The 14,428-nt window shown below is 44.9% G+C and overlaps 2 protein-coding genes and 1 long non-coding RNA gene across 15 annotated transcripts; 1 reads left to right on the top strand and 2 right to left on the bottom strand.

Moving 5' to 3' along the window:
* The first annotated feature begins 1,116 nt into the window (after positions 1-1,116).
* Positions 1,117-4,474, top strand: LOC100273513 (uncharacterized). 4 transcript variants are annotated; one of them, XR_002748306.2, is made up of 5 exons: positions 1,178-1,900; positions 2,133-2,260; positions 3,146-3,216; positions 4,106-4,177; positions 4,265-4,474. XR_002748306.2 is itself a non-coding variant. In XM_008646371.3 (3 exons), the coding sequence occupies exons 1-3, from the start codon at positions 1,301-1,303 to the stop codon at positions 4,265-4,267; spliced, it is 675 nt and encodes a 224-aa protein (XP_008644593.1). In that variant the 5' UTR covers positions 1,117-1,300; the 3' UTR covers positions 4,268-4,474. The 4 variants fall into 4 exon arrangements, 1 of the variants encoding a protein (XP_008644593.1); XR_552642.4 differs by lacking the exon at positions 3,146-3,216 and having other exon boundaries at positions 1,155-1,900; XM_008646371.3 differs by lacking the exons at positions 2,133-2,260; positions 3,146-3,216 and having other exon boundaries at positions 1,117-1,900.
* A 1,667-nt stretch (positions 4,475-6,141) lies between these two features.
* LOC100216642 (uncharacterized) lies at positions 6,142-10,969 on the bottom strand. 10 transcript variants are annotated; one of them, XR_004849353.1, is made up of 8 exons: positions 10,028-10,969; positions 9,654-9,939; positions 8,394-8,508; positions 8,219-8,263; positions 7,693-7,783; positions 7,322-7,538; positions 6,807-7,240; positions 6,142-6,712 (listed from the first exon to the last, which is right to left on the bottom strand). It is a non-coding gene; the product is annotated as an uncharacterized lncRNA (long non-coding RNA). The 10 variants fall into 10 exon arrangements; XR_004849356.1 differs by having other exon boundaries at positions 6,807-6,831; positions 6,895-7,538; positions 9,654-10,969; XR_002262164.2 differs by having other exon boundaries at positions 6,807-7,538.
* Positions 10,970-11,438: 469 nt separating this feature from the next.
* On the bottom strand, positions 11,439-12,115 carry LOC100278078 (uncharacterized). Its single transcript, NM_001151473.2, is given in 1 exon segment — positions 11,439-12,115. A coding segment is annotated over 1 exon segment (345 nt). The 5' UTR covers positions 12,016-12,115; the 3' UTR covers positions 11,439-11,670.
* Positions 12,116-14,428: the final 2,313 nt, after the last annotated feature.

Below are 14,428 nucleotides of genomic sequence, written 5' to 3'. Positions count from 1 at the left end.
CAAATTGCAAGACGTTCGATTTCTATTATAGATTGCATTGTATTTGTATCTAGATACATAATAATGTATTTATAAATAAACTAAACATTTATACTTCAAAATGGTGAAGATTTATATAATTATATATGAAACCAACAACGCACATGGTAATACGTGTACTTCAGGGCCGGGCTAAAAGAGCCAGCACCAGGCACGACATTTTTGGCACGATCTGAGTACAACACGAAATTTGGTGGACCATGGGCCGAGCCAATAACATCATAATATACGGGCTGAGATATGGGTTGAGCATCGAGCCCAATAGATGGCACGACACGACCAATGTAACTATCGGTCCACTAAGGCCCGTTGGGTGGCACGACCCATTTAATTTGTCGACGTATATAAGCAGTTCTATAATAGTTTTATAATAATATAATGAGATGTTTGAAGTTCTATAACAGTTTTATGGCTATTGTCTTGTTTTTTAATGACAGATTGAAGTTTTGTAAATCATAGTTCTCAACATTTACAACAATTTTATAGTTGTTTTAGCTATATTTGAAGATCTATACTTATTTTGTTCTACCGTTTTGCATGCATGCTTTAACATCCAGCAGACCTAATGAGTTACTGGGTTGCTGGGCTAAACGGGCGACACGACCCGTCTAAAGTTTACCGTGCCGTGCTATGGGCCAAGCATTAAGCCTGTGGCTGGCACGTCACGACCGGATATGTTAACCAGGTCAGGTCGGGCCTATACGTGAAGCATGAGCCCGATTTTTTTGGGCTACGGCCCAATGTACATCTATAACATGGTATATAGATACATGACAAGTCTGCTCAGTGTCATAATGTTGATGATTGTTTAAAAAGAAAATCGAACACAAGTCGGTTTGACTTAAAAGCAAAATTTGAATGTCACTGCTTGCAAAATCATTTCAAACTGCAGGTTTATAGCTGTGTTTAGGTCTAGTTTAGAAACTCTATTTTTTGGAGAGATTTATATTTTTATAAAGAAAAAATAAATTATTTTTTTAAGAAAATAAAAATACCTTATTAAAAATATGGTTTTCTAAACTAGCCTTAAATATTCGTCCTGTTAATTGCTTCGCGGGGCTGCGTTCCACCAGAGATCGCTATCCAGTATCCCAAAACAGAGACAGAACTAGAAACGCTACAAAACAACAACAAAAAAAAGTTACCAATCGCGAGCTCCCTTCGGCCACTCCACCATCATCAGCAATTCAGGGAGCCCGCCGGCCCGCCCCGCCCCGCCTCGTTACCCGCCCACCCACCGCTGCTTCTGCCCGACTGCTCCATGGAGGGGACCACGCAACCCACCGCGGGGGCGCGGGAAAAGCTGCTCCCCACCTCCGCCGCCGCCTCTCTGCCGCCCTACCTCGACCCGCACCCCGCCGACTCCTCCTCCTACGCGGTCCTCCTCGTCCCCGTCCGCCGCCGCCTGCGCCGCGGCGGCCGCTGCATCGCCCCCTGCCTCACCGCCCTCCTCCTCGCGCTCGCGGGCTTCCTCCTCTGGCCGGCCGACCCGGACATCTCCCTCGCCCGCTTCCACCTGGGGCACGTCTCCGTCGTGGCGCGCCCCGCCGTCGCCGTCACCATATCCGCCGCGCTCAAGGTCCGCGTCCGCAACCCGGACCTCTTCGCGCTCGACTACACCCGCCTCGACGTCGCCATCGGCTACCGCGGCAAGCCGCTTGGCCTGGTAACGTCCGGCGGCGGACGGGTCCAGGCGCGCGCTGTCTCGTACGTCGACGCCAACCTGCAGCTCGACGGCATACGCGTCGTCGAGGACGCGATCTACCTGCTCAAGGACCTCGCGCGGGGATCCGTGCCCTTTGACGCCCTCGCCGAGGTCGAGGGTCACCTTCACTTCTTCTTCCTCAGTATCCCGGTCAAGGTGAAGTGTTGATTTCTTGTTTGTTAGTATATTGTTATATGCAGATCTCATGAATTGGATTACAACCTGTGTCAGTGTTGATTTTCTCCTATGGTAATGCGAATTGCAAAAGCCCCATATCTCTATGACGATAAATTTGGTAGGATGAGGTGAAGCAAGTTAGAATTTCCGCTGCGGACAAGAGTTTAGCATTGCCCACACAGTTTATCTGACATGATTCTTAACTCTTAAGGTCCATACGATGTCTAATGCATTATAGAGAGAAACCAATACAGGACGGTGCAGCACAAAAATTGTGAGGAAAGAAGATCTACACAATCTTCTTGCATTGATCTAGATACCATTCATCTGTCAGACATGGTATGTCCATCATATTCAGAACATTCATGGCGTAATGTTAGCAGGATACATGCTCTAAGTCTCTGATTCTTGATTCACTAAATGATATATTATTTGTTATATCTGTAAAAGAACATAACGAGACATGTCGTAAATACTTAGCATGATCAGTGACAAGTTACCTCCTGTATCTAGATATCATTTCTCTATAAGATTTTGTTTCAAGATGTAACAGTAATTTAGTATGTTGCCTCTGTAAGAATGCATGGTAATCAAACATATCCTTTGTTTGAAAATTTTCTATCTCCATGTTTATTAATCCTTGAATGAAGTGTTTGATTTACAGTAATAAATTGCAATCATTAAGGGATACCTAGTAAGAGGGAGAGTAGTGATAGATCTAATAACACATGAGAAGAAGAATACTCGTCAACATTTCACATGTTCCTTGTGTCTTTAACTGTTATCATTTCTCACTTCGTGGTACCACTTCTCTACGGATTTATGGAACTACTGGTATGGAGGCTATATTGCTTAAGTATTTTTTGTTTTTAATGCCCAAATGAAGGATTTCCGTTCAAAGGAAAAGACAGTGCTAGTTAATGAAATTTATCGCTTGCACTTTCCACTTAGGAACTGAGGAAAACTATTGTCTCATTGAACAAATGAAACAGTGTAGCATGGATGTTGTTTTTTCGTAATCCTGCTATCTGCTAGAATAAAATATGAAGTGTTCATCTTAATTTGTCAAGTAAAGCCTTAAGCAATGTTGATAGATATAAGGCATGTCAAGTTGCCCTACTTGGTTTTTGCATTTGGATATAGTTGTTTTGGCATATAGCTGCAACAAGATACAGTTGTTTTAGCCATGAAACAACAAATCTTCCTCTTTTTTCTCTCTTCCAGAATATTGTTGGAGGATTAGGCTTTAGAGGAGCAGGTCATATTTATAAGCCTATGCGTAATCCTGTGCCATGGTTAGTTTTGTTCCACTGATTACATGGAGACTGATGACCAGTGCAAAGTTTTCATTGTGGAATTTCCATTGCAGTAGGCCTGGTTCTTCATTTTATTGAAAAAATTGCAATATCCTAGAAATTAGAAAATTTTCTGCTGGAACTACTTTTAATTCTACCCTTTTTTGGTTTCACATGCTAGAGAAGTACTTCTATGTGTGTATTTGTGTTACTATATTTCTGTAAAATAGGTGGTTTATTAACATAGCTCTATGGTGATAAACTGGTAATGTTGTTGTATGACTGCAAGACTGTTCATGGTTCCATTGATCTAATGGCTATCTGTCAAATTCCTGGGTTGGGTTGCTATTGTTACTTTATTTATTCTTGTATATTGTATTCAAATTTCGTATAAGCAAACAATTTTTTATTTACAATTTTGTGAAAGATCCACCAGTGCCTGTAGCTCGCACAAGCTAGAGGTTTTTATTGTTGCAGTAAACAAAAAGATTTGGATGAATATTAGGCTTAAAATATTGTCCAGAAGTGAACGTTATTGGTTCTTTTTCTTGCACTGTATACTCCGTATGATCCACGTGTTGTCCTTCTGAATCAAGATTCAGGCTATGTTCGTTTTGCTCTCAATCTAGGTGGATTGGATAAGATTGAGGCCTTGTTCGGTTATTATAATTTCACGTGGATTGGAGTATAGTATATTGAAATGGATTGAGATGTATTTTAACTTACTATAGATTTAAACCGACTCAATATCATCCAATCCACATGGCTTAACGGTGGGTTTAAATCCCAAACAAATCAAAATCTTTTATATTTTTTCTAATCTCATCCAATCCACATGGGATAGGAATAATCGAACAAGGATTTAATGATTGTTCTTGGCTTCTTGCAGGGGAGAATATCTTGCGTGGTTCATGTTAATCCACACAACCAAACTATAGTACATCAGGACTGCTACCCCGAGGTTAGCAACTGCAAACTTATTTACGCTCAGAAAGTTGGCTGAACTTCTCAAGAGACTGACCTTTTCTCTCCTCGTGTCCTGTACCAGTGAAATGCTTACGGCGTGGAAGGATGTGTGCTATCTTGCCTCGCGAATGAATCGTTTGGTTCGTTTCTAAGCTTCGCTTGGAGCCGTTGTAAAAGTAAGAAACAACTAAACTCTACTGGATAATGTGCCTATTGTAAAGCCGTTAACACGTCATGTTAATATCAATCAGTTTCCCTACAATGAGAAAATTGATATTTCGCATTGGTGTTACGTACGGTGATGTTTGAGTTCACTGCAGAGTCTGCGATATTTGTCACACGGAGTATATGGTTATAGTGCCATCGTACCATCGACCCACTGTTGAACTTTGATGGATAGTTCGCGTATGATTGTTCCTTGGCATATAGGATTCACGATGACACTGAACCTTCAAACTCTTGGTCGTTTGTCTCGATTCAGATCCTTTAGGCCTTGTTTTGTTTTGGCCGGATCGGTCTGTTCCTAGCCACGTTCTAGGCAGACAAATTGATCCGATTTAAGCCCTGTTCGGTTGTTAGGGACGGTTGTTAGGGATTGGAGCTCTGGATTGATTCCTAGCCGGATTACTTTTCTAATTTATATAGATTTTGACGAGTCGGAACGAATCCATGTTTATTCCGGTGGAAGCGAACGAGCCCTTAGAATTTGGTCTAGCTGTTCATTTTGATCTAGGCTAAGAACAAATATGTCTGATTTTGTGAACCCTTTCTCACTTCTCCGCCTAGAACAAATCCAAGTGACCTCTCACCCCTGGCCAGGAATGAGTGATCCACTAGATCCTGGACTGGCTTGCTTCATGGCTTAGCAGGTCTGTTCGGTTCTCATGAAACTGACGTTTAGAAGGGTTTTTAGCTGGATTACTTGTCTAATTTATATATTTTTTATCATCTGGAATGATTCCAATCCGTGACAAACGAACGAGACATTTTTACTCTTTTGTTATACGTCCGCATTAGCCACCGAAATACCGAATGGTCGACCGAAGCGCACATATTTGTTGCCCAGTCGTTCGAACAGGTTCCGTGTTATCTTCAATTTTACGTGCGATAGGAGAAAAGTACGTATCGACTGGCTATGGTGGTTTATAGGGTACCTCTCTTCCGCATTATAATACCATCATTGAGTAAGGATCCGTTTAGTTTCTTTATTACAATGTCTAAAGTTTAGTTAGGAGATTAAAATTTAATCCCTACTCTGTTGTTGTAGTGACTAAAAGCATTCAAAACACATTAAATAAATCATAAGAGGATTAAAATACTCTTTAACATTCTCCTTCAACTGAAATAAAGGAGAGAAAAAAGTAGAATTTATATGGTTTAGTCCCTTTTAGGGACTAGATACTAAAATAGTTTAGTTCCTATTTTAGTTCCACTATTTAGCAATTTATAGACTAGGGCATATTTGTTTCAGCTTATAGATTATATAATCTGCATTATAATCTAAATTATATAATCTAGATTATAATCTAAACATATTATAATCTACATGTAATTGTTTGGTAGTCTAGATTATATAAATATAGATTATTCATAAAGACAACAGTACCCTTATTTGTTTACTAGTTGAGTGCCCGTACGTTGCAACGGGAATATATAATACCATGATAACTTATGTACAAATTTGTGTTATACTGTTATGAGAAAAAGTTTTGTCTATTTGTGATTATAGCCATACATAAATTTTGTTATTTTAGGCCCCGCTTGGTTTGAGTGACTAAAGATTAGTCCCTTCATTTTAGTCTCATTTAGTCCCTAAATTGCCAAACGATGGGACTAAAACAGGGACTAAACTGTTTTAGTCTCTAGTTTCTCAAGAGGTGACTAAAAGGGACTAAACCATATAAATTCCACTTTTTACCCCTCCTTTATTTCGGTTGCACTAATGACGGGAGAAGGAAGAATGTTAAGGGGTATTTTGGTTCTCTTATGATTCATGTAGTATGTTTTGAATACTTTTAGTCTTTAGAACCAAATAGGATAGGGACTAAACTTTAGTCTTCTAACTAAACTTTAATCCTTGAACTAAAGGAACCAAACGGGCCCTTAATCTAGCCATTTCACCACTACATTACAACCATTAGTATCATGCGGACTTATATATATGTGATAATAGAGTGACCATACGTTGCGACGGAACACAAATCATCATGCCTCCGGAGTCCCTTGCGGACTGCTCATAACATTCTGGCTAGTCATCATGAATATCCCATCGTAGCCAATGATGAGGAACTCGTCATCTTCCATCAGGATCATCTAGCGGATCTCTGGTTTAGCAATAAGAGGCGATGGCGAGCCTTGATGTAGTTTCAGGTCCCAGTCCCCCAAAGCCTAGGTCACAGGCAGTACGCCGTTGAGGTAGCCATCTTTGATGCCTTTGACGCTCTGCGTCATATGTCGGCTTGTGATCCTTTGACATCTCCACTGTTATTCCTTTCCAACACAGGACTGCACGACAATCCCCAACATTTGCCTGCAAGATATGAACGAATATTAGAATGGTTTAAATCATAGCACTGAAACAACCGTTAACATCTGCAGAGGCTTGAGTTCCATTATCAACTTACCTCTCACGGACCAATGTTGTCAGCGCTGTGATACCAGAAGAACGAATATCAGATAAAAATGACAAAAAGGAACAACAATAAAGCATACCTGTCACATAGTGTTGTTATGATATTACAATGCTTCCCTACAGTATGGTTGATGAGGCTCCTGATCAACTGCTCGTGATCAACACCTGATCTAGATTACAACAATAGAAAACAACAGTGAGTTGGTCAAAAGGGGGGGACTTGAAAAGGATTTTTGGTGAATCTGTGAAAACTAAACCAACAAATGACGATCAACTGCTCGCCGTCAGTAGATAGATAGTGATTTAAAACTGAAGGCAACCATGCACCGATGTAAATAAAACTGAATCCATCCAGAAACTTATAGAGCTTGAGGAACTCGTCATAGATTTGGGGACAATCTCATCAATGGCTTGCAGTCCAGTACTCTATATAAGGTGAATAAATTAAAAAGAAAAAGAAAATTATCTCTAATATCAGAAATTCAGAATATGTTTGAGATTAAATACCTTGTATAGAGTACTAAACGCTAACCCATCATATTCACGGACCTCTTGGGTGTTGTTACGATAGATATGGCTAGATGATAACACCAGATAAAAATGACAAAAAGGAACACCAAGAAAGCATACATGTCACATAGTGTTGCTATGGTATTATAATGCTTTCCCTGCAGTTTGGTTGATGAGGCTCCTGATTAGCTGCTCCTGATCAACACCTCCTGATCTAGATTACAACAATAGAAACAATAATGAGTTGGTCAAAGGGGAGACTTGAAATAGATTTTGGGTGAATTTGTGAAAACTAAACCAACAAGTGATGATCAACTGATCATGGTGAGTATACAAATAGTGATTTTAAACTGAAAGCAACCGCACACCTATGAGGTCAATCCAGATATGGAGATTAGAGCTCACATATTCACTTTCAAGGGCTTCTTTGTTTATGTGGATGGATTCTTCAGGTTAACCCTACAATTTGTATGGATTAATCATATAGCACAAGGAAAACATTAAATGGGATAGAAAATGTAACATGTATGCGAAAGCTAGTACATCATCACCTTCAAGTTATGAAGTTGGGCTACATAATAGTATGCAAAAGTTGTTCTTTGCAATGCTAAACCTATTAGGGTTGAATTTGCGAACTGAAGATGGCCAAAGTCAGAATATAAATAAAACATTATGTGAAGTAAATTTGCTTGGAATGTTTGAGAAAATCTATTTTATATTGAGAAAGCTAGATATACCCTGTGTATCTGAGAACAGTACAGGTTTTTACTAACACGGTTGCAAAGCTAAATTAATCGTCATTATAAAAGCAACAGAACTATCCTGGTGGACAAACAATCCATCCTCAAGAAAACTATTATTACAAGTATAACTAATATCAAGAGGAACTATTACCTTTGCCCATGGAGGGAGAGCAACATCGCCTATAGGTTCCCCATCCTGCTTGACACCAAGATGATATTTTTAGACAATGGAACCAATTATCCAGCTTTCACCTCATTGCGAGGATAGGGCCAAACTTATTACAGGACACCAATATGATATGAATTTGAATTTTCGGGAAACTCACACATGTAAAAGAATTCTGGAATAAGCTCTTTGACGTCACTTGTATTTGATAAGCTATTTATGTAAGCGCTCTCCATGCTTTGGAACAAACGATCTACATGGTCAAACTTGCCACCCTGCACAAGTGTCAGACAAACATAAATGTAAATAATATGACAAGATCCCTTATTTTGAATTGTAGTGAAATACGACAAGAGAAATTATGTATTGACAAATTCGTGAATAATGTTTTAAATAATAGCTATGTGCTCAATTTTAAGGAAACAATGATACCTATGAGCAAAGTGACAACCTGAAAATTTAGATGCAGAGATGTAAATGGCTTGAGCCTAAGCATGTAAATGAAGAATGATTCCCATGTTAGAGTAGTGAGATCCGTAATAAAAACTTTAGGAGCCTAACCATGGTTGTAAAAGGATTACGCTGGACGACCGTAGAACTGTCAAGACTAATGCTTTATAATAGTAAAAAGTAATTAACAGCCCCTCAACTGGCAAAACCCCATCATTAGTTTCCCTAAGATTCTTCTACGGACATCTAAGCGAATTTCTGAAAGCCTGTAGATATGGACAATATGATTAAGAAAACAGGAAAATTCATCCTTGCCTATCAGTTACAACAAATAAAATAATAATGCATGGAGTTGGAATGGGTGGCTCTCGGCTTCACAACCGATCTACACTTAGTTTTCTAAATTAAACCTGCAGAACCATTATGCCATTTCAGGATTCTGCTTCAGAAGGACAATAGTAGGAAATTGAGCTTCTAAAGACTGCAGGGATGCTGCTTACTAAAGTGGTGCATGGTTTTTAAAGCGGTAAGGCGCTACAAGGCGTTGGACCACCGCCTAGACGCCTAGGCGGCGCCTAGGCGACGCCTAGGCGAGGTAGGCGGGCAAGGCGCCTAGGCGTCAGACCACCGCCCGGACGCCTAGGCGTCGCCTAGGCGACGCCTAGGCGACGCCTTAAAAACAGTGAAGTGGTGAGGTAATTTTACTACGTGTTGTGACGTTACACTAAAATAATGGTTTCGTCAGTTGCAGTTTTTTATTCTGTTGTCAGCTTTGCTAATTTGGCTTTTTACTCCAGTCACTCTCATAATTAACAAGTTCAATCCTCGACACTAATTATTACCCCGTGCTTATAAAATTCAACCAAGACCAGACAAATCTAAGACATAATATGTTGAATTTCCACCCAAAAGAAAGAAAGAAGTTTGTTTATTAGTGATTCTGGAACAGAACAGGACAATAGAGTTTTACCATTGTGGAGTGGTCGCAGGCGTGGAGCGGACGGCACCAGCGGTCGTCGGTCGGGCAGGGGCGGCTGTGCGTGGGCTGGGGCGCCATGCATATGTGTGATGAGTGGTCAGCACAAAATACCCCCCCATCGAACACACGTCTCCAATTGTCTGAAAGTTAACTTTTCCTTTCTTTAAATTCCTAAATTAAGACTTTGGCGTTTTTTTGCAATTGCACACTGTTAGGGCTTGTTGAATATAGGTTGCATAGGTACGATTTACTTCCACCATCAGGTCCTTTGAAATTTCTGAACCAAGGAAAATGTATTGTTCATTGCAGCTTTAAATTAGGTTGTTCATTGCAGACTTAAATTAGCCACTCTCCATGGACCATACCAGATCGAATTTCCCATTAGGAAACGGTTGCTCCACAGCCCAACAACTTACAGACTAACCTGCTTCGTCACACCGGTCGCCGAAGTGGAACTGTGGAAGGGAGATGTTAGAAACAAGCGGATACAATCAATTTGACTCAAGGGTAGCTGTATGTGCAATTCACTGATCGAAAACTGAATCCACGCCGTGCACTGGAATTGCCTCGCTCCACCAACACACGCACGCTCGGGTTGGTAGCAAGGCCGCCGGCAGGAGCAGGAACAACAGCGTTCGCGGAAAGGTTGCAGGGTCTCTGATGGAGTGCGGCACGAGGCTCCGGACCCCCGTCCCCCGGCCAACGCGAGCAAACTCGTGAAATGGAGGGGGCGACACAGACATGATTTAGGGGACGAGCGAGCAAGACGAGACAATAAAGAAGTGCAGGACTCCACCCAGAGGAGGAGGACCACAGCAGGGCGAGAGACGGCGCTGACGCCGCCCATCCCAGCATGAGACGCTACAACATTTCTCGGGCGGGGGGTCTGGAAGCTCGTGGTAGTGCCAGACCGGAGAGGGGCGGAGGGTTTGCGACGAGATTGACAGCGAGGATGGTGTGACTCTGGTGCCTGAGCGAAGGAGATTAGCGGGAACGACGGCTGACCCACGCAGGCGTGAGGTGCTTGACCGAGCCCACGATGACTGGCGGGGCAGCAGACGGGAGTGGGGGCGATGCGGGGGTGGTGGGCGCTGGTGCAGAATCGCTGGTGTGGATGGGGAACGGAGGCGACCAGCGTGGATGGCGATGGTGCGGATGGGGAACGGAGGCGACATGCGTGGACGGCGATGGTGCGGATGGGGAATGGAGGCGGCGGTGCGGACAACGAACGGAGGCGGCTGCAGGGAGGTGACGAAACCCTACAAGCGTGAGAAACGGAGAATTGGAGGGGCGGAGTGGCGACGGCTCGGCAGATCGGGGGGGGGGGGGGGTCGACGCACACGAGCCGTCGGATGATACAGACGGTACCGATTCAGAACCATGGTGCACGGGTGGTCTACATTAGAGTCCTATAGAGTAGTAGAGATTTGAGGTGAGAAAAGAAGAATGACATATATTGTAATTTCTATTTACATAACCATGGATAGTGGGTCTTTTGCCAAAATAATCTCAAATAAGCTACTCTTGAGGAGATTATATGAGATTATTGTAATCTGGACTTTAGATTATATAATCTAAATATATAATCTAGTGTTTGTTTACCTGTTGAATTATTTGCGCTGGATTATATAATCTAGAGAGATTATAATCTGAAATAAACATGACCTAAATAAGATTAAAATGGAAGGACTAATCTTTAGTTCCTCGAACTAAATGGAGCCTAATAAATTTTCCTTGCTACCAATATATCGTACAATAAAAATACTGCAACGAGGATTAATGCCTGATGTCCTAGCCTCGTACCACTCCTGTGTACAATTAGGTAGCAATGCAGCCAGACCCGGCTGTTCTAATTACACACAAACTTTGCATACGCTGATAAGAAGCCTGCAGTAATGAATTGCCTAGACAAACGCTAGTAGTATTACTATAATAGTACAGCAGCACAGCACAGTACTAGTACGCAGAGCAGGCTACTAGGGTAGTACTACCACAATGCACAATGACGCTATTTGGCCTCGCTCGTCTTGGACGCCCCCTGCTCCGGCGGCGGCAGCCCGCTGTCGAGGCAGCTCCGGCAGCGCCTCTCCACCCAGCCTTCCTCGTCGTGGTACTGGGCGCTCGGCACGACGTGCCGCCCGCCACAGACCCGCGCGAGGACGCCCGCCAGCACGGCGGCGAGCACGATCGCGGCCACGATCACCACCAGCGTCTCCACCGACCTCACCGTGGCCGCGGGCCGCGCCGCCCCCTGCCACGGAGCTCGCCGCTCGTACGATGCCGCGCTGGCGGCCCCCTCCTGCAGCGACCTCCTCACGCTCGGCCACGGCAACGGCACCGGCACCGTCGCCATGGTCTCCCACCACCGCGGCAGCACAGCACCCCCGTCGCGCTCGCGCGCACTGCAGGGCAGAGCTAAGAGCTGTGTCTGCCTGCCGCCGCTTCTCGCCCTCGCCGACGCCGCCGTTATGTGGCTGCTTATAAGGAGAGAGCGGAGAGGGGAGGGGCCATGCGCGCGGCGGACAAAAGAGGAGTCGTATGTTGATCAACAGCGGCGAGTCCTTTGTGCGGTGTCAGTGTGTGTTCGAGCGTGACACTCGGCTCGCTGCCGGCCGCTGCGAGCCGCTTCCCGCAAGAGACCAGGAGGAGTACGACTCGTATTAGGTTAGGCGACCGTTGCCTCGCATGCAATGATTTTTGAAACGACGTTGGCGTCCCTTTCGTTCTCTCCCTCGCCTCGCCTCGCCTCGCCTGGGAAACCGCCGTGAGTCCGTGCCGTGACCCGTGACCGCGCGGCGGCACCGCGGCAGCATTTCGGACGCGGGCAGGCGGGTGCGCGTCGTTTCGGCGCTGTGCGCGCGGGACCGCGGGGGCGCGCTGCTGCGGCTTTTGACCGGTCGAGCTCAGAGCTCGGTTCAGTGGCTGGAGGCAGGCAGGCAGAGGCGTAGTACGTGACACCAACCGGTCATTGGTGTCGTCTTGCAGCTGCGCGGCGCAGAGCTGTGCCTGTGCGGTCGCAAAACGGCAGGCGTCCCTACCACCAGACTCGAGAACAGAGCTGGGAGACGGGGAGAGATGGCGGCAATGTGTTCTCGATTATAACAATCGAACCAGCTGGATTTGCGTAAAAAGGAGGGGTGGTAGTGACTTGGATCGGCGATCTTCCAAACACAGTGGCTGCAGCAAGCCAGCAACGGCCGCTGCGTGAGCTGCAGCGAATAGATCCAGGCGTTATACGGTAATCCTGAATTGAATTAGAGGAATACGTAGATTGGTAGAAATCTATTCCGTTGTTATATCTATTGTTAGGATTCTAGATTTTTGACAGTGAATCTAGTTCAGAAAGCTCGAACCAAACATACTCTAGACATCGTGAGAGAGAGGGAGAGTTTGAAAGGATAACTTAGAACAAACAAAAGTTCAGGTCATTTATCTCGGTAAAATAAAAGGAGTTCAGTTTATTTGCTGATCAACTTTGTTTGAGAGAACAGTTACCGGCCAATTGAGCAGGAGTGTGTAACTCAGCAGTACAGGGAATCACCCTTTTTATGCCAAAATTGCCGCTGGCATGGTAGCACTTAGTGCTGGGAATATGGCCCGGGCTTGGACCAGCACGAGCACGGCCCGAAAATATGAGCCCAAAGCATGGCCCGGCACGAAATAATTTGGGCCGGGCTAGCACGGCCCGAAGGCGGGCTTGGGCCGCGCCTCAATTTTCAGCCCGTCGGGTCCCCAGCACGGCCCGCATAGATGGGCCGGGCTTGGGCCGGCATGGCCCAATTAAACCCAAACTATTTAATTTCTTTAATTTAGTAAGATATCGACTTTATATTGTTGTTATATTTTAGAGTTTATGTGGTCAAATAATGCTAGAATTGTTTAATATCTTTAATTTAGTAAGTTATGAACTTTATATGGTTGTAATATTTTGATTTTATGTGGTCAAATACACGGGCCGGGCTTGGGCTGGCACGGCCCAAAGAAGGCACGACGTGGTTTAGGACCGGGCTGGGCCACAGTTTTTTATACTTTGGGCTGACACGATACAGCCCAAAAATTATTTGGGCTTTGCTAGCCCGAACCCGTTTAGCACGAAGCACGATGGGCTTAGGCCGGGTTGGCCCGACCCGGCCCAATTCCCAGCACTACTAGCACTTATATGGCTATACCACTGGTAGCGCGGCAGGTACGGCACTCCCCAAGGCCATTTCTCTCTATCGTAAATCTTACGGTTGTGTGCACAGGTGAGCTGTGAGCATGCACGTCCTGACACACGTTTGCACTTGTTTAGAGAAATGCTACCGTGCGTACCTGCACCTATACGATCTGAACCGTCGATTTCGGTCTGAGACGACCCCGATGACCCGTCCTCTCTAGAAGCATGGAAGTATGTATGATTGAATGTATATATTCACTATCCGACAAAGGGTAGTAGGAGTGGCTGTTCTTTGCCTCTGCGAAACGTGACGAGGGCACGCGCCGCTGTGGTCCCCAAAACCCGAGCTGCCACCTCGCCACGAGACAGCAGCACCGAACCCTCCCGACGCGTCGCCTGCGCAGTGCCGAGTGCGTACCCGCGTAACCGACGGATCGTCCACGTTGAGGTCGCGGCGCCGTCACGTCACGTGCCCGCCTCGTCCGCCGGACGTCACCGTCGCGCCCGTTCCACCAGCCGCGGCGGAGCCGGCCACGTCGCCCCGCATGTCCCCGACAAGCTAGCTGCGCTCACTAATCAGAACGTCATCAAGGGCCACTTTGTAGAAGAC

This window comes from Zea mays, chromosome 5 (genome assembly GCF_902167145.1).
Source record: "Zea mays cultivar B73 chromosome 5, Zm-B73-REFERENCE-NAM-5.0, whole genome shotgun sequence".
NCBI lineage: Eukaryota > Viridiplantae > Streptophyta > Magnoliopsida > Poales > Poaceae > Zea > Zea mays.
Note: the sequence above shows the minus strand (reverse complement) of the source record. Positions and strands in the feature narration are given on the sequence as shown.

What these genes read in the sequence shown, in the direction of transcription:
- LOC100273513 (XM_008646371.3), top strand. Translation starts at nt 1,301, where the DNA reads ATGGAGGGGACCACGCAACCCACCGCGGGGGCGCGGGAAAAGCTGCTC. An exon ending in TCCTCAGTATCCCGGTCAAG is followed by an intron (nt 1,901 to 4,105) that starts GTGAAGTGTTGA and finishes GGCTTCTTGCAG; the next exon opens with GGGAGAATATCTTGCGTGGT.